This window comes from Schistocerca cancellata, chromosome 7 (genome assembly GCF_023864275.1).
Source record: "Schistocerca cancellata isolate TAMUIC-IGC-003103 chromosome 7, iqSchCanc2.1, whole genome shotgun sequence".
Lineage (NCBI taxonomy): Eukaryota > Metazoa > Arthropoda > Insecta > Orthoptera > Acrididae > Schistocerca > Schistocerca cancellata.
This window is the reverse complement of record NC_064632.1, coordinates 433,525,420-433,552,073: the sequence shown is the minus strand read 5'-3', so window position 1 is coordinate 433,552,073 and position 26,654 is coordinate 433,525,420. Positions and strand designations below refer to the sequence as shown.

The window sequence follows — 26,654 nt, the reverse complement described above, 5'->3', positions numbered from 1 at the left end:
ACACAGTGTTGTTGCAACAAGACGAAGTTTTCAACGGAGGTTTAATGTAACCAAAGGACCGAAAAGCGATACAATAAAGGATCTGTTTGAAAAATTTCAGCGGACTGGGAACGTGACGGATGAACGTGCTGGAAAGGTAGGGCGACCGCGTACGGCAACCACAGAGAGCAACGCGCAGCTAGTGTAGCAGGTGATCCAACAGCGGCCTCGGGTTTGCGTTCGTCGTGTTGCAGCTGCGGTCCAAATGACGCCAACGTCCACGTATCGTCTCATGCGCCAGAGTTTACACCTCTATCCATACAAAATTCAAACGCGGCAATCCCTCAGCGCCGCTACCATTGCTGCACGAGAGACATTCGCTAACGATATAGTGCACAGGATTGATGACGGCGATATGCATGTGGGCAGCATTTGGTTTACTGACGAAGCTTATTTTTACCTGGACGGCTTCGTCAATAAACAGAACTTGCGCATATGGGGAACCGAAAAGCCCCATGTTGCAGTCCCATCGTCCCTGCATCCTCAAAAAGTACTGGTCTGGGCCGCCATTTCTTCCAAAGGAATCATTGGCCCATTTTTCAGATCCGAAACGATTACTGCATCACTCTATCTGGACATTCTTCGTGAATTTGTGGCGGTACAAACTGCCTTAGACGACACTGCGAACACCTCGTGGTTTATGCAAGATGGTGCCCGGCCACATCGCACGGCCGACGTCTTTAATTTCCTGAATGAATATTTCGATGATCGTGTGATTGCTTTGGGCTATCCGAAACATACAGGAGGCGGCGTGGATTGGGCTCCCTATTCGCCAGACATGAACCCCTGTGACTTCTTTCTGTGGGGACACTTGAAAGACCAAGTGTACCGCCAGAATCCAGAAACAATTGAACAGCTGAAGCAGTACATCTCATCTGCATGTGAAGCCATTCCGCCAGACACGTTGTCAAAGGTTTCGGGTAATTTCATTCAGAGACTACGCCATATTATTGCTACGCATGGTGGATATGTGGAAAATATCGTACTATAGAGTTTCCCAGACCGCAGCGCTATCTGTTGTTGAAAATTGTAACTACTGTAATTTCGAAAGTTTGTCTGCCTGAAAATGTACTGTTGTCCCAAGCATATTGCAACAAACGGTGTATTTCTATCGCTGCTCGTTTAGATTTTATTGCCGTTTCAAATATACCGGTCATTTTTGAAACACCCTGTATATGCGAAAAAGACCCCAGAGCTCTGAAGTTCTTTTTTAGACGTAAAGTGAGTTAATTTTGTCACATTGGTACCGGATTTCACCACAACTCTGCGCAACGCCATGGGATGGCAAAATCATCGCACCCCTCTCTAACATACTCTTCGCCCCCTTCTTTTGACGTCTCTGTGATGGAGGTCAAAACTGAGACGCTCAGCGCTGAAATCACGTGTTTTTCTTATGGGTGGCCGAGGAGAACATTCCAAATGTACCACCGCTCCGTATCGACATCAAATGTTCTCAAAGGGTGGCATAAATGGCGTCAATAAAACCACTCCTGCAGGGGATGCGAAAATATCACATGCATGAATAAAATGGCAAAGGTTCCCTCTAAGAACCCCCATTTCGGCAGCACCCTCCGTGCCAGCTCCGCATCTTTGTAACTGTACACAGAAAGCCAGTTACTGTTTATTAGGCGCTGAGGTGACAGGCATCCCTTTCTACACCGGTTAGATTTCACATGTGGTCAGATGGTGCTAATTCATCGACATAAAGCCTGTGCATCTCAGGCGTTTCGAAATGGTTGCCTCTCACGCCTAGTAATCAGTGGCTGGCTGTCTCTGTACAGGTACACTGTTAAAGTACTCAACGAAGGTGCGTGGGTGACACTGAGGGTGTTGCAAAAGTTGGGGGTCTTAGAGGGACCTCTTGCCGTTTTCTTCACAGATTTGTCTATGTCGTATCCCTCCTTGATCACAGGAGGGCCCGAAACAGGAGGGCTAAAAAAGCATGAACATCCTTTGCTATTTCGGATCGCGTTCAAATTACATCAATTGGTTCGAAACGGTCCCTAGTGGTTTCACCCTGTATATCAGAGCAAAAACTGCGGTCGCACTAAACTCCAGATGGGTGTGATCACGTTCAGCGCGGTTGCAAGCCCACGATATCTTTAGGGAAGTGTTGAATCGTCCGAGGATGGAAACAGTGTCAAAGGTTTTCAAGAAAGTCGTTCAGCTTCTTATCGCACTGAGAACTGTTGTGTTCTACCGCAAAATGCGTGGGAATAACGCCCCATCGTAAGGAGTGGTTTCATTGACGCCCTTTATACCACTCCCCTGCGGCCTTTTCGCTTCAATACTGAGCGACAGTGTGATGATGTCTGAAATGTTTTCCTCGGCCATCCACAAGAAAACTGTTTAATTTCAACACTGGTCGTCGCGGTTCTAACCTCTATCGCAGATGCATAAAAGAAGGGGTGAAACGTTGGTAAGAGGGAGTATGAGAATCTTCCCATAGTTTGAAACGTCCACAGTGGCGATGGGCAGAATTGCGATGAAATTTTCTGCTAATGTGACGTCATTAACCAGACTTACGAGGCCCACGAGAAAGACAGGCCGCGGCGCGTACGTCACGAAGGTAGTCCTGAACTCGCTCGCAAGCTCAGCACAGCAGACAAAATGCGTTTCTAAACCTGTTAACTCGCAGTTGGTCGTGTAAGTACTAAGGAGAATTACATCTTCCACTGGAATCTGCTATTATAAAGTCTTACTGATTAACAGCACTACAGAAAAATTTAATTTAAGGTCAATACTCAATATAAATGGTATAACGGCTTGTTTATAGCATGCAGTCTCTCCTGCGTAACATTACTCATTACATGCTGGAAGTGGTGCCTTATGCAACTGATAATCATTTTAGCATGATTTTATTTTATTGAACGAGAGTACAGCCGTAACAAGTTATAAGTAGGCCCATGGACTTCCCATCATTATACGACTAATAACAGTAAGATTCCATAATAGTGGTTTCCAGTGGAAGATTCAGTTTTCGTTTTTACGGACAGCCTACTTACGAGTTAACAGGTGTAGAAGTCCTAAGCTCTGATCATCTTTCCCATCTGTCGATACCCTCCAGTTTGAAGCGTCGCCGTGTCCGAGGGTGACGTCACAGGGCGCCAATTTTTTGCACCATTACAGAGAGACGTCACAGGCACCTTTGAGCCAAATTTCAAACTTCTGCGTTGCAATAGGAGACCATTACTGGGTTTCGAAAAAGTGACATTGTAATTTTGTTCGTAATTTACTTTGTGTCATTGCGCCGAGATGCTTATCATTTACATATCCAAGCACGTACTACACTTCATACTAATTCGACATTAGTTGCCTTCCACCTGCATGGTAGTATCGCAGTCATCTCACTGCCCTAACCCTTTCGGGATGCAAGGCCCGTATACGTGGCCCGATTATCGCGTCACACACCCAGCACTATATCTAGGGACTGGCTTGGAGTATCGACAGTAGACGGGGCGCATCCTGACAAAAGGGTAATTGTTCTGGCTAATTTCAGGTGGGGATCGTGAACGCTTACTTGCTATATGTCATCACAGTAAAGAAAAGAGTAGGGACTCCAAAGAGTCATTTGCAGTTTCGGAAGAGTCTCGTCAAGGAGCTTGTGGGCGACGTCAGGGCTCAACCAACCCATCGCGGAAGAGGCCACGCTCTGAGCATGGTGACCTACACAGGATGGACGGGCTGTACCATGCTATCTCAAGAATGGACACCGGAAAACAGGGTGACTGTGTCGTTTGCAGTGATCGCTCCAAGCCAGGAAGGCGAAAACGGTCCCCCTTTTTTTGCGAAACTTGTCCGTCCAACCCTTCTCTTCATGTGCCTGAGTGCTTCAACAGATATCACAAAGTAGCAAAGTACCGAAAGGACTTGTAAAATATGGTTACCTATCGAAAAATCGATATGCCAAAGTTGTAAAGTTTGATTTAAGCAAATTTTATGAAATTTTGTAGTTTATTGACATGAATCAAATTTTTCATCCCTCAAAACAAAGTTTTTATTTTTCTTCCCACGGACGTCCCATAAGAGATAAAATTGTATTTGGTATGTCGTTTTAAAGCTAAAACTTTAAAGAATAAGATACAACTAATTTTAATATGTCTAATTCAAGGCATCACCTCTCAACTAAAAAAGTAAAAAACTCAAATTTTTCATTTTTTTCTATTTTAACACCACGGCTAAGTCAAAAAGTGCGCCATATGGAATAATTAAAATATTATGCCTTTAAAGAGCGTTTTTTAAGCTTCATTTACAAAAAAATACACCGTTAAGTAAAAAACTGTAGATTTTGTAAGAGACGAAAGAAACCTAAGGGATATGGAACCCGCAAAGCGCCACCGAATTGCTCCGCTTTGGGAAACGCGCTCCGTCCCGAAAGGGTTAACACTTCACAAGGACAAGAAGCATATTAAATTGAAGTGCACGTGCACTTCACATTGGCGCGCTCATGTGTGTGTGTGTGTGTGTGTGTGTGTGTGTGTGTGTGTGTGTAAATAAATTTCACTATCTTCCACAATGTAATTCAGAGAGTAATGACGCCGAACTGCTTAAAATGGTAATGATGTCAAGTCGTATGGAGCGCAGCAGAGCCAAACAGAGCCAGCTGCTCAGGCGGGTAGATAACAGTGCAGCAGGCGGGTCTGCTTTCATGCCGACTTATCTCTGTTTACAGACGTGGCCGTGACCCTCGCAGAGGCTTCCCGGCGACTCACCTCGCCGTAACGGGCCTCCGCAGACGCTGTTACCGCTCGCTTCGCAGTCACGCTCGATTCGGAAGTAACCGATTCGAATCCCTGCTATGAGAACAATTTCACCGCCTTAAATCGTCCGGCCAGAGCAAGGGAAGGGAGGGGAAGGGAGAGCAGGTGATGGTACAAGGCTCCTATCACCAGACTCTGCACACCGAATCCCTGGATCAAATTGCAAATTGCCGGCCGCGGTGGTCTCGCGGTTCTAGGCGCTCAGTCCGGCACCGCGCGACTGCTACGGTCGCAGGTTCGAATCCTGCCTCGGGCATGGAAGTGTGTGATGTCCTTAGGTTAGTTAGGTTTAAGTAATTCTAAGTTCTAGGGGACTGATGACCACAGATGTTAAGTCCCATAGCGCTCAGAGCCATTTGAACCAAATTGCAAATTCCCCCACAGTGTCTCCTGGACTGAGGTAGGTTCAAATGGTTCAAACGGCTCTGAGCACTATGGGACTTAACATCTATGGTCATCAGTCCCCTAGGACTTAGAACTACTTAAACGTAACTAACCTAAGGACAACACACAACACTCAGTCATCACGAGGCAGAGAAAATCCCCGACCCCGCCGGGAATCGAACCCGGGAACCCGGGCGTGGGAAGCGAGAAGGACTGAGGTAGTGTGACACTGTTATTCGCATGGCGTGTGAGGACGTTAATACTGGCGGCCCCGTTGGTGCTGTGTGTGATGAGTGGGCTTTGTGCCTGTACGAGTTTAACTCTCTCCCTTCGTTCCGAGCAGGGGTTGGTTGGTTGGTTGGTTTGGAGAAGGAGACCAGACAGCGTGGTCATCGGTCTCATCGGATTAGGGAAGGATTGGGAAGGAAGTCGGCCGTGCCCTTTCAGAGGAACCATCTCGGCATTTGCCTGGAGTGATTTACGGAAATCACGGAAAACCTAAATCAGGATGGCCGGACGCGGGATTGAACCGGCGTCCTCCCGAGCAGGGGTAATCAAATTTATTAACCAACGCTCACTTCTGTATCTCTATTAGCAGTAATATTTTCTAACAGTCCACCGGTTCCACAATAATGGTAGTTTACAAAGTAGGTAAGCAATTTCACAACGTAAAATTTATAAACCAGAGTTTCAGCAATTTAAAGCATATAATAATAGTTAGTTGCTAAATATTTTGTCAAAGTTTTATTGAAACCAAATGAAAATGTTTTTAAAAACCCTACCACCCACAACCCGCCATGAAATATGGAACGCCCACTAGCGGCCGGTAGAGACCAGAGCGATTACCACTGGCTCAGTCATAAACCGCCAAACTACGCAATACATACACGCACGCTACAGTCGGGTATACGAGAGAGTTAAAGACACCTGACATGCAAGCCGCCCAGCCAGAAAAACTTTGCAGCCGGCCGTGAGACACATTATTAACTTCATTATCTGTTTTCTGTGTATAAATCTAGATGATAAATCTCTCTTGGTAAGGTAAACACTGTTATTCATTAACTTTTAACACTGTGTGCATGAAGCTGCATTAGATTATCTTTATTGACATGTATTCTGTTTACACTGAATCATTTCGCAGCACACATGTCTAGTCTTACATTCTTCGACTTGTTTATCATATATTTGACGATCAGATTTAACTGAGCCTTCACAAGTAATGCTCTATCCCAGTTCCTCTTGATCAGAGATTGCCTATTGGCTATCCATCTTTCTGTGAGTGTACCAGATGATGAGAAGATTGCAAGACCAAGAACAAACTGCCCAGATTAAAAAAAGAAAGGTGTAAGAGACGGATGCAGCCTTTCACTCCTACTGTACAATCTGTACATAAAAGAAGTGATCACAGAAATAGAAAGAAAGGTTCGGAACTGGGTCTGAAATTAAGTGAAACAATATCAGTGACAAGATTCACTGATAACATTATAAATGTTTTCAGTATGTTTTGTCTTGCAGGTCTCAAATACTGAAGAAAAGGCATTTTTGAATGTTTAACATCAAAGCTGCTGGTTATTTACTGGCTGACTAATTTCGAGCTTTGCCCATTTTCATAGGCCACCTAATACAGAGAACAAAATTTATTGAGAGTTGAATGTGGATAGCGAAGGTATCGGTGATAAAATGGTTCATATGACAACTGCTTACGCGTTTGTATTTAAGATATGTTTAGTGTGGGTTGTTTTCTTTATGTCATACCACTTAAATGTATCTCATATTTGCGTTGAAAATGTCACAGTCATAGTTACCCCTTACACTATTACGTTAGTGTATGTGCATAACCTATCTTTCCTTAATTGTGTACCTGAATTGTCCAGGATGACGTGATCTACGTGAGAATGATATTCAGCGACGAATTTGTTCTTATTGTATTATATTGGCTGGCTTATTTATCGTGGATTAAATTCAAATACGAATAAAAGACTATGTATCGTTTTAAATAGTGCTGAAAAAGAATAGAAAATTTATTGTACAATTGTAATGTGATCTAACACTATCTCACACTTAATATAGTCAGTGACATTAATACAATCGCAAAGTAAATTGAATATTTATGAGATTATATAAGATCTGATAATAAAAATTCCTTTTATCAACATCTGTCAAAATTACGAAAAAACTACAATAAATAAGACCGCGTCACACGCAGTGTAATCCAGTAAGAACGTAGATCACATCACATCATGCTGGATAGTAAAAGTGCCACAATTAAGAAAATACGTAAGTATTTACTGTATAAACCACTATATCACTGATATCTTTGCTATCCACATTTGACTCTTAACAAATTCTGTTCTCTGTAATAGGTGGCTTTGGTGTTAAACACTCAAAAAATCTTTTCCTCAAGCTGATGACACTGTCAACGACAGCGAAAGTGAATTACAGGAAGTGCTGAATGGAGGGACTGAGAGTGAAACGAAAACAATGAAAGAAACGAGGATTAGCAGAAATGAGATTAGTAATGAACGTAACATCAAAATTGCTGACAGCGAAGTAGGAGTGAAGGACTACTACCACTTTGATAACAAAATAACAAATGACGGACATAGCAAGGAGGAGGTGAAAAGCAGACCAGCAGTGGTAAAGAATGAATTCCTGCTCAAAGGAAGTCTCCTAATATCAAATAGGGCTTTAATTGGCGGGGTGGGGGTGGCAGGGGGATTGCTGTAGATGTACTTCAGGTATGAAAATGAAGTACGGATTGTGTGAAGATCGCCGGCCGCGGTGGTCTAGCGGTTCTAGGCGCTCAGTCCGGAGCAGCGCGTCTGCTACGGTCGCAGGTTCGAATCCTGCTTCGGGCATGGATGTGTGTGATGTCCTTAGGTTAGTTAGGTTTAAGTAGTTCTAAGTTCTAGGGGACTGATGACCATAGATGTTAAGTCCCATAGTACTCAGAGCCATTTTTTTGTGTGAAGATCGGGAAGGAAGAGATTAGAGTCATTTGATATGTGGTGTTATAGAAAGATGTTGGAAATTATGTGGACTTGTGAGAGAGAGGAAAATACGGAGAGCACTGACAAGAACAAGGGATAGGGCAGGTTTTAACACATCAGCAAATAACTTCCGTGGTACAAGAGGAACTTTAAGAGGATAAAAACTGTAGGGAATACATCAGACAAATAATTGAGGATTTAGAATGCACTATCTTCTCTGAGAAGAAGTGGATGGGAGAGGACAGGAAATCCTGGTGGGCCGCATCAAACCAGTCAGAAGGCTAATAACTATCCACCACTTAAGAGAATATGACCTCTAATAAAGTATGAATATCTTAATAACTCATTTGTAAGCTAGGTGCGTAATGTTTGCCATTTTCAGGTTCATCAGTTCTGATATGATATAAGGCTGTGTTAACAACCTTGCCTTTCAGAAGATTGACGTGACATAACTACACTGCTCCGCAAAACTTAAGGACGAGATAGATAAAGAAGCATAACATATTAACAAATAGTGAGAAATGAATGAAAGTGCGGGAGCATGTTGCCGGAGGTCTCACAGTCGTACATAGAAAACTGGATATAACGTGGCGTAAGGTCAGCGTGATTATACCACCAAATACGGCAGTCGAAGGAACAGGATGAGAGACAATGTGTCAGTCAGCGAGCAATACGGTGTACTGTGACTGTGATGAACGCAACATTTGGACGAATTCACACGGGGAGGTATCATCGTTAAACCAGAGGAAGAACGAAGTGAGGCTAATGTCGCCTTTACGTGCATGGGGAGCGTTCCGAACCACGGACACTGCTGTCCGAAGTGATGGTCTACCATAGTCAACCACAATAGCAAATGCCAGCTGCATTGTGCGACACACAAGAAGGGACCTAAGTCGAAGAGCGGGTGCATTTGCAACCACACTTAGCCAACAGGACTGGAAGGTAAGCAATCTCATGCTCCACAATGGCATGGACTGCATGGGGGTGGTGTCTTTGCGCAACGGCCAGTAAGTTGTGTTTCGATGACACCTGCACGTCCGTGGCACCGTTTGCGATGGTGCCAGGAGCGTAGGGGCTGGATAAAAAAAAAGACGAGTCGTGTGCTCTGCTCAGATGACAGCAGATAAAGTCTGAGTATTGGTTCTGGACGTACCCCCATGTGGCGAGAGGTGGGACCACGTAATGACCCAGGCTGTCCAAAATGATCGATTTGGTGTTCAAGGTGTTAGGGTGAGGAGGCATAATGTTGCATGGGATTGCTGACTCCAAATCTTTGAACACGGTACACTCACCAATCAACGTTATAGTGACACTGTATATATTTATGTACTTCATTCTTTGGTTGATAGTAAGTGATAGATCAAGCAGTGTAAGTGGAGCAGTTCTTGGAACCAGAGGAAATTCGCCGAATGGACTGTACTGCTCTTCCCCCGTCTTAAATACCATCGTACACGTGTGGGATGAGTTGGGGAGACGAATTACAGCAGAGGTGGTGGAATGGAACGCCCTTAACACAAGAACTCCTTACCAACCTTGTGATCAGCATGGGACCACGCTGCAGAGCAGGGAATGCCGTCCGTGGTGATCACGCAGTCCATCAGTAACCACGTTCCACCTATTGTATTGTCCAGGGGACCATCATACATCGTGTACTTCAGTGTAATTATTGGCTTTGAATAAAAGTGTCACTTCTGTTCGTCTCACTGCGTACTTCTTTTAGTTACCTTCTGTACTGTGCTTTACTATACTATAGCACACATACGGTCCAAGTTCCATCGAACTACACTACTGGCCATTAAAATTGCAACACCAAGAAGAAATGCAGAAGATAAACGGGTATTCATTGGACAAATAAATTATACTAGAACTGACATATGATTACATTTTCACACAGTTTGGGTGCATAGATCTTGAGAACTCAGTACACAGAACAGACACCTCTGGCCGCAATAACGGCCTTGATACGCCTGGCATTGAGACAAACAGAGCTTATCGGGCGTGTACAGGTACAGCTGTCCATGCAGCTTCAACACGATACCACAGTTCATCAAGAGTAGTGACTGGCGTATTGTGACGAGCTAGTTGCTCGGCCACCATTGACCAGACGTTTTCAATTGGTGAGAGATTTGGAGAAGGTGCTGGCCAGGCCAGCAGTTGAACATTTTCTGTATCCACAAAGGCCCGTACAGGACCTGCAACATGCGGTCGTGCAATATTCTGCTGAAATGTAGGGTTTCGCAGGGATCGAATGAAGGGTAGATCCACGGGTCGTAACACATCTGAAATGTAACGTCCACTGTTCAAAGTGCCGTCAATACGAACAAGAGGTGACCGAGACGTGTAACCAATGGCACCTCATACTATCACGCCAGGTGATACGTCAGTATGGCGATGACGAATACACGCTTCCAATGTGCGTTCACCGCGATGTCGCCAAACACGGATGCGACCATCATGATGCTGTAAACAGAACCTGGATTCATCCGAAAAAATGACGTTTTACCATTCGTGCACCCAGGTTCGTCGTTGAGTACACCATCGCAGGCGCTCCTGTCTGTGATGCAGCGTAAGGGTAACCACAGCCGTAGTCTCCGAGCTGATAGTCCATGCTGCTGCAAACGTCGTCTAACTGTTCGTGCAGATGGTGGTTGTCTTGCAAACATCCCGATCTGTTGATTCAGGGATCGAGACGTGGCTGCACGATCCGTTACAGCTATGCGGATAAGATGCCTGTCATTTAGACGGCTAGTGGTATGAGGCCGTTGGGTTCCAGCACGGCGTTCCGTATTACCCTCCTGAACCCACCGATTCCATATTCTGCAACAGTCATCGGATCTCGACAAACGCGAGCAGCAATGTCGCGATACGATAAACAGCAATCGCGATAGGCTACAATTCGACCTTTATCAAAGTCGGAATCGTGATGGTACGTATTTCTCCTCCTTACACGAGCATCACAACAACGTTTCACCAGGCAACGCCGGTCAACTGCTGTTCGTGTATGAGAAGTCGGTTGTAAACTTTCCTCATGTCAGCACGTTGTAGGTGTCGCGCCAACCTTGTGTGAATGCTCTGAAAAGCTAATCATTTGCATATCACAGCATCTTCTTCCTGTCGGTTAAATTTCGCGTCTGTAGCATGTCATCTTCGTGGTGTAGCAATTTTAATGGCCAGTAGTGTATGTTACTTGGCAATGACACATTGTGCGAAAGTTACTTTCGTCCTTAACTTTTACACACCGGTGTGATACGCACTGTCTAGCTACAATAATGAGACCAGCAGCCAAAAATCTGAGTAACCTCCTTTTGTAGTGTGGAAGGTCTGTTCCTAAAGACTGGAAAGTAGCACAGATCACGCCCATATTCAAGAAAGGAAATAGGAGTAACCCATTGAAATACAGACCCATATCACTGACCTTAATTTGCATTAGGATTTTGGAGCATATACAGCACTCGAACATTATGAATGACCTTGAAGAAAATAACTTATTGATACATAACCAACACGGAGTCAGAAAATATCCTTCTTGTGCAACACAGCTAGCTCTTTATTCCAATGAAGTAATGAGTGCTGTCGATATGGGATCTCAGATCGATTCCATATTCCTGGATTTCCAGAAGGCTTTTGATACCGTTCCTCACAAGCGACTATTAATCAAATTCCGTGCATATGGAGTATCGTCTCAGTTGTGTGACTGGATTCCTCTCAGGGGGGTCACAGTTCGTAGTTATAGACGGTAAATCATCGGGTACAACAGGAGTGATATCTGGCGTTCCGGAAGATAGCGTCATAGGCCCTCTGCTGTTCCTGATCTACATAAATGATCTAGGTGATAATCCGAGAAGCCCCCTTAGATTGTTTGCAGATCACGCTGTAATTTACCGTCTAGTAAAATCATGACAATCAATTCCAATTACAAAATGATCTAGAGAGAATTTCTGTATGGTGCGAAAAGTGGCAATTGGCACTAAACAAAGAAAAGTGCGAGGTCATCCACATGGGTACGAAAAGAAATCCGATTAAGTTTGGGTATACGATAAATCGCACAAATCTAAGTGCTGTCAATTCGACTAAATACCTAGGAATTACAGTTACGAGCAACTTAAATTAGAAAGACCACACAGATACTATTGTGGGGAAGGCGAAACAGACTGCGCTTTGTTGGCAGAACACTTATAAGATGTGAGAAACCGACTAAAGAGACAGCCTATATTACACTTGTCCGTCCTCTACTTGAATATTGCTGCGCGGTAAGTGATCCTTACCAGAAGGGGTTGGCGGAGGACATCGAAAAAGTACAAAGAAGGGCAGCTCGTTTCGTGTTATCGCGCAATAGGGATGAGAATTCACTGATATGATATGCGAGTTGGGTTAGCAGTCACTGAAACAAAGGCGATTTTCTTTGCGGCGAGATCTATTTACGCAATTTCAATCACCAACTTTCTCTTCCGAATGGGAAAATATTTTGTTGACACCCACCTATGTAGGGAGAACCGATCATAATAATAAAATAAGAGAAATCAAAGCTCGAACGGAAAGATTTCGGTGTTCCTTTATCCCCACGCGCCATTCAAGAGTGAATTGGTAGAGACGTAGTACGAAACTGGTTCGATGAACCCTCTGCCAGGCACTTAAGTGTGAATTGCGGAGTAGCCATGTAGATGTAGATGCTGCTACAGAAGTACAATGCGAACTGTCCAACACGTTGCATTGTCCTACGGGTAGATACTATCATGCAGAGCAAAAAAAATGGTTCAAATGGCTCTGAGCACTATGGGACTTAACATTTGTGGTCATGAGTCTCCTAGAACTTAGAATTACTTAAACCTAACTAACCTAAGGACATCACACACATCCATGCCCAAGGCAGGATTCGAACCTGCGACCGTAGCGGTCACGCGGTTCCCGACTGAAGCGCCTAGAACCGCATAACCACACTGGCCGGCGTGCAGAGCAAAAAGAAACCGCATGTAGGGGTGCACATGGTTCTCAAGGATAGATGCATACATCTGTTGACCCATTGCGCTTTTCAGAATGAGAAAACCAGCCAGGGAATGCCAGGATAATATTGCCCAGACCGTAACACTCCCTCGTCCGACCTGGACTTTACCGACAATTGTTACAGGGTGTTGGTGGTCAACAAGAGTGCATTAACCAGGAGCCTGCTGCCGAGGGTCGTTGAACAGAGCTGTTGATTACCCCTTGGTTCATCTGGAAGATCATCTGCTCAACAGCTGCAGGTCTATTCGCCCGTACACATGTCTGCAGCCGTCGTTTACCCCTGTTATCTATGGTCCAAGGTGCACTGCAGTTGCCTTAGCGTCATGCACAGTATACTGTAACCCGGGGACGTGCGAATGATTTACAAAGTTAGCTGCTTCAGAAATGCTTCCACGTTTGGCCCGAAAGCCAGTGATCCTATCCGTTTCGACTTGAGATAAACCGCTCCGTTTTCGCATTATAGCTACTGCACTGTTTATCGCTTTGTATATCCTCCACTGCTAGTGCTCACACCTGCTATCTGTGAGTGGTTATTGCACGTCTACGTCGAACACAGGTGGTAGCCACATTAATTTGAGTGGACCGTGAGCGATTTTTACGTAAACATTGATTTATACAGCCTCGCGTATCAATAGCAAGTGCACTCTAAATTTCTGTTTGTGTTATGTCCTTATTTGGTGTACACAGTAACCATAAAGATGGTTGATTATCGGAACTGGTTGTAATAATGAAATAAGCTGAGTGTCAGGTAGTTACTGAAATAAAGAGCAGCTGTTGTCAATCGTCTACAAAAAAAAAAAATCTTTCGTTTTTAAGAAAGTTCCATACTTTCTTACAGAATTAGTTGAAGAATTTTGGATGACCTGTGAAATTGAGTTATAGAAATAAACCGAAAACACCTTGTAGATCAGCAGGGTAGAGTCAGAAGTGTTGGGATCTGGAATGGCTCTTGGAGTGGGACTGGAGGTGGTTGGAGGCAAATGGGCGACTAGCACCCTGAGGAGACCTGACAGGAGACTCTTAGGATAGAGCATGTAAATCTCGACTGTCTTAAGTCATTTCGTGACTGCAGCCAAATACCGCCCATCAGAGAATGTTAGCAATTCCAACCTAGGTGGACATGGAGCGAAAGGATTCGGATTGTTGGATAGTACTGGCTTAGATTTGTCTGTATCACTTAATAAATTTAAGAAGTAGAGTGAATTAATATTGTAAGTATGTCCAGTTTAAGTATCAATTTATTTGCTAAACATTTGTTGTGAAAAAAAAACTGAGCTTTAAATTCTGTAAAAATGCATTTATGTACACTACGCGCCATTAAAATTGCTACAGCAAGAAGAAATGCGGATGATAACCGGTATTCATAGGACAAATATATTATACTAGAACTGACATGTGATTACATTTTCACGCAATTTGGGTGCTTAGATCCTGAGAAATCAGTACCATGAACAACCACCTCTGGCCGTAATAGCGGCTTTGATACGCCTGGACATTGAGTCAAACAGAGCTTGGGCGGCGTGTACAGGTAAAGCTGCCCATGCACACGATACCACAGTTCATCAAGAGTAGTGTCTGGCGTAGAGCCACGGATCGTAACACATCTGAAATGTAACGTCCACTGTTCAAAGTGCCGTCAATGCGAACAAGAGGTGACCGAGAAGTGTAACCAATGGCACCTCATACTATCACGCCGGGTGATACGACAGTATGGCGATGACGAATACACGCTTCCAATGTGCGTTCACAGCGATATCGCCATACACGGATGCGACCATCATGATGCTGTAAACAGAACCAGGATTCATCCGAAAAAATGACGTTTTGCCATTCGTGCACCCAGGTTCGTCGTTGAGTACACCATCGCAGGCGCTCCTGTCTGTGATGCAGCGTCAAGGGTAACCGCAGCCATGGTCTCCGAGCTGATAGTCCATGCTGCTGCAAACGTCGTCTAACTGTTCGTGCAGATGGTTGTCGTCTTGCAAACGTCCCCATCTGTTGACTCAGGGATCGAGACGTGGCTGCACGATCCGTTACAGTCATGCGGATAAGATGCCTGTCATCTCGACTGCTAGTGATACGAGGCCGTTGGGATCCAGCATGGCGTTCCGTATTACCCTCCTGAACCCACCGATTCCATATTCTGCTAACAGTCATCGGATCTCGACCAACGCGAGCAGCAATGTCGCGATACGATAAACCGCAATCGCGATAGGTTACAATCCGACCTTATCAAAGTCGGAAACGTGATGGTACGCATTTCTCCTCCTTACACGAGGCATCACAACAATGTTTCACCAGGTAACGCCTGTCAACTGCTGTTTGTGTATGAGAAATCGGTTGGAAACTTTTCTCATGTCAGCACGCTGTAGGTGTCGCCGCCGGCGCCAACCTTGTGTAAATGCTCTGAAAAACTAATCATTTGCATATCACAGCATCATCTTCCCGTCGGTTAAACTTTGCGGTTGTAGAACGTCATTTTCGAGGTGTAGCAATTTTAATGGCCAGTAGTGTATTTTCTCTGCCCAATTATCTGTTCTACATAAACATGTGTTGTTGATGGCTAAATGTAGTACGAACTCTGGAGGCCACATAAAACAAACTAAATAACAAACAACAGTAGTCCGAGACGACGACAGCAATATCGGGTTGCTGTCATAGGAAACCATGGCAGCTGCCGCTGCGATCAGTGGCGGCCACGTCACCAACAGGACAATAGGACAACCACGATGTTACTCGAGTCTGCCAGGCCACGTGCCCGCAAGTAGGCCGTGCCGTATACCTCCGCCACTACAGTGATGCCGACGCGCGGCCTGACCTGCCGAGTTCAGTACCAGCCATCGAACCTGTCGGAACCGGCGGCCGAACCGAGACCCAGCGCAGCCGCCGATCCGGAACCACTTCACCTCCACCGTTCCCAACAACGGCCAGGTATTTTTATTCGAATCTTCGCCTGATTGATCGCGGCTTCTGAGGACTGCTGCACTAAACTCGTTCTCCATTTCCGCCTGCACCGTCTTCCTGGCTGCCAACTTATCTATCGTGATCATACAATGTAAGCTTTCACGGCCGGTATTGTCTTCACTTAAAACTTCCGGGCTGATAGGCCGTGATCGAAGTATAAAACTCTCCCCTGACGTTTCGTCTCCGACTGCGGGAGACATCCTCGGATGTAAAGCGTGAGCCTTCTCGTCGTCGACTGTGGTCTCTTGAGGACTCCGAGCTTCAGACTTGGTGTCAACTTGAAACGCGTACGTTTCATATGTATTCATTACGAGCGATGGCGAGGCATGACAGAATCTCTGACCAGAGAGTTATTTATCGTTGCTAATCTGCGCTTGACCGCGCGAGAGTTCAGTTCGAGAGTAGTAGAGCGCGGGAGACGACAGTAGTAGGACGTTGCGAGTCGGCAAGAGCAGTTGCGAGTTGCACTCTGTCGGCAGTAGTTGTAGCGAGTGGACGGTCGTACTGAGCGGGCGTCGACAGGGGTCGGCGGCGTGCTCTCCCTCCATCTGTGGTCACGATTCAGGACGAGGTATATTGTTATCGAAGGTAATGAAGCAGCACAATTTAAAGAATTTTTCCACCCTTTTGAAGATAAAGATTCATTTCAATTCAAAGAATATTTCCTATGCATTTCCTCCAGGAATCAGAATTAAATATACGCCAGCATTGCACGAAGCTGTGCCAAAAATAAGAGGAGATGGAGTTTTACTGAAGTAAGAATTTATCAGGTTTAATTATTTCACAGGGCCGTAGGTCAGCACTGCTGTACCTATAAAATTTGTCAGGTTTAATTATTTGTGTTGAGATGTTTCAGTTAGTTCATGGTTCATTATCTAATTAACATTATTGTGTGGGTTTGTGATCAAACTTTATTTCTTAACGTTAATTTTGTGGGGAGTTTACATTTGGGCCATTATTATTCTTTAATTTTGCAACGAGGTTACGCTTGGCTCGTTTTTATTATTCAGTTTTGTGGGAAGACACCATTTGGCGCATTTTCATTGACATTGACTTTCTAATTTTTGTGAGGGGAGGTTACAAACTATCACAGACTTTATTACTGTGGATGCTGGACAGCAGTCCAGCTTGTGGGCCCGTCCGCACATGGACTACGACTTACGTTACAGACAGCTATAGCTATACCAATACCAACGTCTACATCTAAATCTGCATCTGCATCTACAGGGTGACACAGAATAACGGGAATGTTTGAAATGAGTAATGGCAGCCATGGGCAGGTGGCAGCACTGCGGGTTCGTGACATTTAGCGAGTAAACAGTCCGCCATTTCAGTAATCATGGATCAATGGAACGGACAACAGCGTGTGTTAACCATAAAAATGTCTTATAAAAACGATGATAGTTTGGTAGCGGCGCACAGGGAGTTTCGGCGTTTTTATAATTTACGACGTCATGATGCCGTTCCGTCGAAACACGCGATAAAATGTTGGACCAATATCTTTGAAGCGACTGGATCTGCCCTCAAGAAGAAACCAACAGGACGACTAAGAAGTGTGCGTTCTCCAGCGAACATTGATGTTGTACGCGAGTCTGTCTTATGGAGGCCACGGCGTTCAATTCGTAAGCAAGCAGCAGTGGTCAGAATGTCCCAGAAGTGTGTTCGCAGAATTTTTCATCTTCATTTAACATTTCATCCGTACAAACTACAGATGGTGCAACAACTGAAGGACAACTATTACCGGTTGCAATTAAGATTCTGTCAATAAATGGTAACAAAAACAAACAATCACGAGAGTTTTTAAACAAGTTGTGGATGTCAGATGAGGCACATTTTCATCTCACAAGTTATGTGAAGAAACAGAACTACCGTTACTGGGCAAACACAGATCCCAATAACGTTCATGAGCGCCCTTTAGACGCTAGTAAAGTGGCAGTATGGTGTGGTGTTTCATCACATCGGATTATCGGACGGTATTTTTTTGCAACTGAACAGGGAAACACAGTAACTGTCAACGCCGATCGTTACATGGAGATATTACGAACTTACGTTACACCTGCACTGAACAACTTCCCAAACGTTCAAGATGCCTGGTTTCAACAGGACCGAGCGACATCATACACTGCACAGCAGTCAATGGCATATGTGTAACAATTGTTTGGCAGCCGTGTGATCTCACGATTCGTTAAAAATCCCAGGCCCCCTAGCTCGCCAGATTTATCTATTCGTGATTTTTTTCTTGTGTGGCTACCTCAAGAGCAGAGTCTACACGACTGGACCAAGAACCCTGGATGAGTTAAAACAGAGAATTGGGGATGCAATGCACAGTAATGGTTCAAGTGGCTCTGAGCACTATGGGACTTAACATCTGAGGTCATCAGTCCCCCAGAACTTCGAACTACTTAAACGTAACTAACCTAACGACATCACACACATCCATGCCCGAGGCAGGATTCGGACCTGCGACCGTAGCGGTCGCGCGGTTCCAGACTGAAGCGCCTAGAACCGCTCGGCCACATCGACCGGCAATTCACAGTATCCCAGCTGAGATGTTGCAGCGGTCAGTGAGGAATCTCAACAGCAGATTTCATGAGTGTATTCGTACAGGAGGATGCCATCTAAAGGACGTAATTTTTAAAAACTTATTAATGCCATCAGTGTTTCGTAAATGGCAAAGTTGTAAAGTTCCAATTACTATGAATGCAATTTCCTTCCTTCATCACTTCTAGCTTTATTGGATTTTGGAAATGTTCCAGTTTTTCTGTGTCACCCTGTACATTTTCCACAAGCCACCATATGGTGCGTGGCGGAGGGTATTTTGTGCCACTGCTAGTCATTTCATTTCGCTTCCTGTTCCACTCTAAAATAGAGCGAGGGAAAAGCGACTGTCTGTATGCCTCCGTACGGGCGCTAATTTCTCTTATCTGCGTAGCCCTTTCGCGAAATTATCCTGTCGACTATAATCGTCCTGCAGTCAACTTCAACTATTGGAACTCTAAATTTTCTAAATAATATTCCTTGAAAAGAATGTGGCCCTCCTTCAAGAGATTCCCGTTTGAGTTCCCTTATCATTTCCATAATACTTGCGTATTGAACGAACCTAGCAGCCCACCTCTGAAGTGCTTCGATGTCTTCCTTTAATCCGACCTGGTGGGGGCCCCAAACACTCGGGCAGTACTCAAGAATGGGTAACAGTAGTGTCATACGCGGCCTCCTTTACAGATGAACCACACTTTCCTAAAATTCTCCCAATACAACGATGTCGACCATTCGTCTTCCCTATTACAATCCTTACATGATCGTTCCCTTTCACATCGCTTAGCAACATTATGCTTATATATTTAATCGACGTGACTGTGTCAAGCATCACACTACTAATGCAGTATTCGAAGATTATAGGATTGTTTTTCCTACTTATCTACATTAACGTACGTGTTTCTATAAGGGGCAATCGAAAAGTTTACATTCAAAGGGCACACTAATCACTTCCCTACATGTCGGTGCTTATATAGGGTGTAAATTTTAAGTTGACAAACCAGAATAACTCGAAAAACAAGCTTCACACGAAAAAGTGTGTAGAATCCAAAGTTGATTATTTTCGAGGGGGTCATGTGCTGGTGCTAGAATTAGCCCGCCACCCACCGGGCGTGGGGCGGGAGGCAACTTCAAAATTTCAAATTGGAACACCCATCTTTTATTGAAGAATCAGATTCTACATAAAAAACTAGGTACATTTTGTCTTAAACATTTTTTTTTATTCTTGGTAGTTGGCGCTGTAATTCAAGGAAATCCACATATTAATTATTTTTTGGGGTCAACATTTGTAAAGCTGTAATTCCTCTTTCTCAAACCCCACCCTATGGTGAGAGAGGGAGAGTTTTAGTTTTAGCGAATCAAAATTTACGAAGTAAGTAAGTATTTTTTATTCATCCGTAACCATTTTCCACGCAAAAATGAGAACAAGGATTTTCTTTAATTACAGCGCTAACTACAAGAATCAAAACAAATGTTTAAGACAAAACTTACCTAGTTTTCTATGTAGAATCTGATTCTTCAATAAAAAATGGGGGTCCCATTTGAAATTTTAAAGTTGCCTCCCGTCCCACTCCCAGGGGGCTGGGGTGGCGGCCTAGTTTTAGCACCAGCGGATGTTCTCTTCGAAAATAATCAATTTTGGATTCTACGCATTTTTTCGTGTGAAGCTTATTTTTCGAGTTATTCTGGTTTGTCAACTTAAAATTTACACCCTATATACCCTCATTAGACTCGCGGTGGGTTGCATACATGCTGCAACAAAGACCGCAAATGGACATTTTTTAATCACCCCTTATACATTTAGCTGCCATTCATCAAACGAGCTATAAATTCTGTCTACGGCGTCTTGTATCGTCCTGCAGTCACCTGATTAAGAAGAGTCATGGATAAACAAAACTATCGGTCTGCGTAGTACATTCAGAAGTTTCTTTTTGTGATTTTTCAATGACTAATTCAACGGCAGCCCACGTAGCTACTGCAGCGTCTTTCTTCATACCATTCCTGATAACTATTACAATTGTTACTTGTCTACTTGGCAGATCGTTCTTTCTATGAGCATCGTGACCCCGTCATAACACGTCTGGAGCATAGTTTTTAAATAGACTTTTGCTTCCAGATTTGCCTGTTCCAATAAAAATTTAATGGCACTGCCTATATACACGCTTGTCTGACTATGAAGAACTTCTCTACAGTTCTGCCGGCCGAAGTGGCCGTGCGGTTAAAGGCGCTGCAGTCTGGAACCGCAAGACCGCTACGGTCGCAGGTTCGAATCTGCCTCGGGCATGGATGTTTGTGATGTCCTTAGGTTAGTTAGGTTTAACTAGTTCTAAGTTCTAGGGGACTAATGACCTCAGCAGTTGAGTCCCATAGTGCTCAGAGCCATTTTTTGAACTTCTCTACAGCAATCGTATACCAGCAGATTGAAGATGACAGTAGCAGAAACCGGTAATTGTGAATTGTAAAATTTGTATGATCAAGACGGAGCTTTACAAATAAAACGCAATGTTTCCTTTCAATTAACTTCTGATTAGAAACCATTTAATCTTTGGCAGTCTACGCTGCCAGACCTCCACACTGCGAGCCGCCGTTGACACCGCCGGCTTGCCGCGCTGACTCAGCCGATGTATTGGGGACTTACAGAAATTTCAAACTGATCTACAGTTACAAGGATAACTCCCCATCGCACTCCCCTCAGGTTTAGTGGTAAAATAGCCCAGTGGGTACCCGACAGAAACTGAACACAGATCAAGCATAAAACAGAAAGGTGTACTGAACTGTGAAAAAAGAAGCAAAATCGAAAAAGTGAACGGTCCAAGCTTAAAATGTCCAACATCGAGGGACCTGCACGAACCAAATTGTTGTGATTTTGTGGTCACGGTGTTCGAATGCCTAGCGGGAGATCCATGTTAAAATCTCCCTCGTGTCCCATTTTTTCACAAGTTTATGAACTGCGCCTCCAGTCACTGATGGGTCTGTTCTCCTTCTTGGCAACTGTCATACCATACGTTGGTTACAGAACATCAGTCATGTGGTAAGCATACATTACAGTCGCAAGTAAATGTGATGAATAGTGAGAGCTGGCGAGATGCCGCATAGTCCACTCACAGTAATGAAAACAACAAACAGACGGGTAAGAACTGTGTTACAACATAGGAATTAAAGCATCAAAAGTTCCAAAACCGAAAGGAAGACTCAAAACATGTGGCACTTGTGTAGAACGAATGTGAGGTACTTACGTCTGGAGGTCCGTTTCTTACAACGGACGTTACAGCACCATGCAGACAACTCTGAATGTAGCGAACAGACATGTCAATTAGTGGGCGGAAAGTTCATAATTTTGCGAAAAAAAAATATTGAGGTACGAGGGAGGTTTGAACACGGACCTCCCTCTTCGCAGTCCAACACCATAATCCCATAAACCCCGACACCCTGTCTAGTTAAAATGGTCGATGTTCCACATCTTGAGCTTGAACTGTTCACTGTTTCTACTTTGCTTCTTTTATCGTAATTCAGCACACCTGCTTGCTGTTTTCATGGTTGACTTGTGCTCAGTTTTTGACGGGCTATCCACTGGGTCATTTTACCACTAAATCTGAGTGGTGTGCGATGAGGAGTTTCTCTCGTTAGCTGCTAGCGACAGTAACTGGTTCCGCCAGTGACTGATTCCTCCACCATTTTAGCCTTCACCTGCGATACTATGGTGAACCTGAACCGTAACCACGAGACGTTGTGTAGAGATATACAGTATTTCACAGTTATTCGGTTACTTCTAGCTTCGTTCTGAAAACGTGCATTTTAATGCCAATGAACAGTCTGCTTTCAACTCTAACCGCAGGTGCAACTTCCTTCCATTCTGTACTACGATCCGTTTTCAATTAACATCGCGACAACCACTGGCGCTTCGCAGTAACAATTGAAGCAACTGCGCGATTATTAGCATCTTCCCCCCCCCCCTCCCCCCCACCCCACCCACAACCTCTACGCCAAATATCTACATCTACATGGATACTCTGCAAATCACATTTAAGTACCTGGCAGAGGGTTCATCAAATAATCTTCACAATTCTCTATTATTTCAATCTCGTATAGCGTGCGGAAGGAACGAACATCTTTCCGTATGAGCTCTGATTTCCCTTATTTTATTGTGGTGATCGTTTCTCCCTATGTAGGTCGGTGTCAACAAAATATTTTCGCATTTGAAGGAGAAATTTGGTGATCGCAACGAAAAACGCCTTTCTTTTAACGATTCCCAGCCCAAATCCTGCATCATTTCTGTGACACTCTCTCCCATATTTAGCATTAATACAAAACGTGCTGCTTTTCTTTGAACTTTTTCGATGTACTCCGTCAGTCCTATCTGGTAAGGATCCCACACTGAGCAGCAGTATTCTAAAAGAGGAAGGACAAGCGTAGAGTAGGCAGTCTCCTTAGTAGGTCTGTTACATTTTCTAAGTGTCCTGCCAATAAAACGCAGTCTTTGGTTATCCTTCCCCACAACATTTTCTATGTGCTCCCTCCAATTTAAGTTGTTCGTAATTGTACTACCTAGGAATTTAGTTGAATTTACAGCTTTTACATTAGACTGATTTATCGTGTAACCGAAGTTTAACGAATTCCTTTTAGCACTCAAATGACCTCACACATTTCGTTATTTAGGGTCAACTGCCAGTTTTCGCACCACTCAGATATCTTTTCTAAATCGTTTAGCAATTTGTTTTGATCTTCTGATGACTTTATTAGTCGATAAACGACAGCGTCATCTGCAAAAAATCTAAGACGGTTGCTCAGATTGTCTCCCAAATCGTTTATATAGATACGGAACTGCAAAGGGCCTATAACACTACCCTGGGGAACGCCAGAAATCACTTCTGTTTTACTCGATGACTTTCCGTCAATTGCTACGAACTGTAACCTCTCTGACTGGAAATCACAAGTCCAGTCACATAACTGAGACGAGATTCAATAAGCACGCAATTTCACTACAAGCCGTTTGTGTGGTACAGTGTCAAAAGCCTTCCGGATATCCAGAAATACGGAATCTATCTGAAATCCTTTGTCAATAGCATTCAACACTTCATGTGTTTCACAGGAACGATGTTTGCTAAATCCATGTTGAGTGTGTGTCAAGGTGTTGTCATATTAATGTTGCCACTGCGCCGCATTTGTTTTATCAATAATTTTATCAGAATGAATCACAGTAATTATTTGTCATATGGTTGTCCCGCTCATGATTTTGGAGAGCAATGTACACGACTGGCCATTAAAATTGCTACACCAATAAGAAATGCAGATGATAAACGGGTATTCATTGAACAAATATATTATACTAGAACTGACATGTGATAACATTTTCACGGAATTTGAGTGCAGAGATCCCGAGAAATCAGCACCTAGAACAACCACCTCTGGCCGCAATAACGGCCTTGATACGCCTGGGCATTGAGTCAAACAGAGCTTGGATGGCGTGTACCGGTACAGCTGCCCATGCAGCTTCAACACGATACCACAGTTCATCAAGAGTAGTAACTGGCGTATTGTGACGCGCCAGTTGCTCGGCCACCATTAACCAGAAGTTTTCAATTGGTAAGAGTTATGGAGAATGTGCTGGACAGGGCAGCAGTCGAACATTTTCTGGATTCAGAAAGGCCCGTACAGGACCTGCAACATGCGGTCGTGCATTATCCTGCTGAAATGTAAGGTTTAGCAGCGATCGAATGAAGGGTAGAGCCACGGGTCGTAACCCATCTGAAATGTAACGTCCACTGTTCAAACTACCGCCAATGCGAACAAGAGGTGACAGAGATGTGTAGCCAATGGCACCCCATACCGTCACGCCGGGTGATACGCCAGTATGGCGATGACGAATACACGCTTCAAATGTGCGTTCACCGCGATGTCGCCAAACACGAATGCGACCATCATGATGCTGTAAACAAAAACTGGATTCATCCGAAAAAATGACGTTTTGCCATTCGTGCACCCAGGTTCGTCGTTGAGTACACCATCGCAGTCACTCCTGTCTGTGATGCAGCGTCAAGGGTAAGCGCAGCCATGGTCGACGAGTTGATAGTCCATGCTGCTGCAATCGTCGTCGAACATCTGTTGACTCAGGGATCGAGACGTGGCTGCACGATCCGCTACAGCCATGCGCATAAGATGCCTGTCATCTCGACTGCTAGTGAAACGAGGCCGTTGGGATCCAGCACGGCGTTCCGTATTACCCTCCTGAACCCACCGATTCTATATTCTGCTAACAGTCATTGGATCTCGACCAACGCGAGCAGCAATGTCGCGATACGATAAACCGCAATCGCGATACTCTACAATCCGACCTTTATCAAAGTCGGAAACGCGACGGTACGCATTTCTCCTCCTTACACGAGGCATCACAACAACGTTTCACCAGGCAACGCCGGTCAACTGCTGTTTGTGTATGACAAATCGGTTGGTAACTTTCCTGATGTCAGTAAGTTGTAGGTGTCGCCACCGGCGCCAACCTTGTGTGAAAGATAATCATTTGCATATCACAGCATGTTCTTCCTGTCGGTTAAATTTCGCGTCTGTAGCACGTCATCTTAGTGGTGTAGCAATTTTAATGGCCAGTAGTGTAATAGTCTTGCGATACCTTCTAGGCGCACCTTGCAGTTTAAAAAGAAGCCACCTTGTAAATGGAATGGAATCGCCCAGCGTTGACGACAAGAATGCGTTCGTGTGCAGGCGCGACACAATTTTGCGCGAGACTTACCCGTCTGGGGCGCAGGTGGCGGAGGTGCCGGGACTGGCGCCAGCTCCACTTTGCGGTGGCGGACCAGGGTGAAGGAGGCGGCCGGCTGCTGCGTCTGCTGCTGCTGCTGCTGTGGCTGCTGCTGCTGCGTCGCCTCCTGCGGCATCCCGGCGGCGAGCGCGTCGACGCTGCCGGCGCGCCTGGCGCAGCCCGGCGTCGTGGCGCCGCTGGAGCCGTCCTCTGTCAGCGTCAGCGTCACCTCGTCCGGGTCCACCACCGACGCGGACAGCGACACCGCGTCGCTCGCCGCCGCGGCCGCCGCCGCCTGCGCAGTGCGAGGGCGGCCGTCAGCATTCGCTGTGCTCCCCAGCGTGTGCAACGCAGTACGGTGGCTGATTTCCCTCACTGGCTGCTAATACTGTACTTCGAACATCTACATCTACATCCGTACTCCGCAAGCACCTGACGGTGTGTGGCTGAGGGTACCCTGAGTACCTCTATCGGTTCACCCTTCTATTCCAGTCTCGTATAGTTCGTGGAAAGAAAGATTGTCGGTATGCCTCTGTGTGGGCTCTAATCTCTCTGATTTTGTGGTATCGGTAGCTACGATGCCAGTCCTTAGGATGGCACTACGACAGACACCGACGACACCGCCCTCTAGCCGGCGCTGGAGAGCTCTACGAGCATCGCTACAGATTCTCCCCATTTGATCTGGTTCAGCCAGCCAGGACACTTCGCTTCAGCATCGCACCTGCGTACAAAGTTATGTAATCGTTTATCACCTTGTCTTTGCACCAGTAAACCACGTTCTTGCTCTACCGACTTGTATTACCTTTCCCGTTCCTACCCACGCGCCGCCTCCCACACGGGATACATTTTATCCCCATCGTCTCTTCGCGAGATATACGTACGACGGAGCAATATACTGCTTGACTCCTCGGTGAAGGTATGTTCTCGAAACTTCAACAAAAGCCCGTACCTAGCTACTGAGCGTCTCTCTTGCAGAGTCTTCCACTGGACTTTATCTATCATCTCCGTAACCCTTTCGCGATTACTAAATGATGCTGTAACGAAGCGCGCTGCTCTCCACTGGATCTTCTCTATCTCTTCTATCAACCCTATTTGGTACGGATCCCACACTGCTGAGCAGTATTCAAGCAGTGGGCGAACAAGTGTACTGTAACCTACTTCCTTTGTTTTCGGATTGCATTTCCTTGGGATTCTTCCAATGAATCTCAGTCTGGCATCTGCTTTACC

At 45.0% G+C, this 26,654-nt stretch overlaps 1 protein-coding gene across 1 annotated transcript in view; it reads right to left on the bottom strand.

Moving 5' to 3' along the window:
* The window catches only part of LOC126092811 (formin-2-like), a 389,713-nt gene that overhangs the window by 228,287 nt on the left and 134,772 nt on the right, over positions 1-26,654 (bottom strand). The window contains exon 3 of the mRNA XM_049908540.1: positions 25,419-25,722. Coding sequence (XP_049764497.1) covers positions 25,419-25,722 — 304 coding nt within the window. The remainder of the gene's footprint in view (positions 1-25,418; positions 25,723-26,654) is intronic.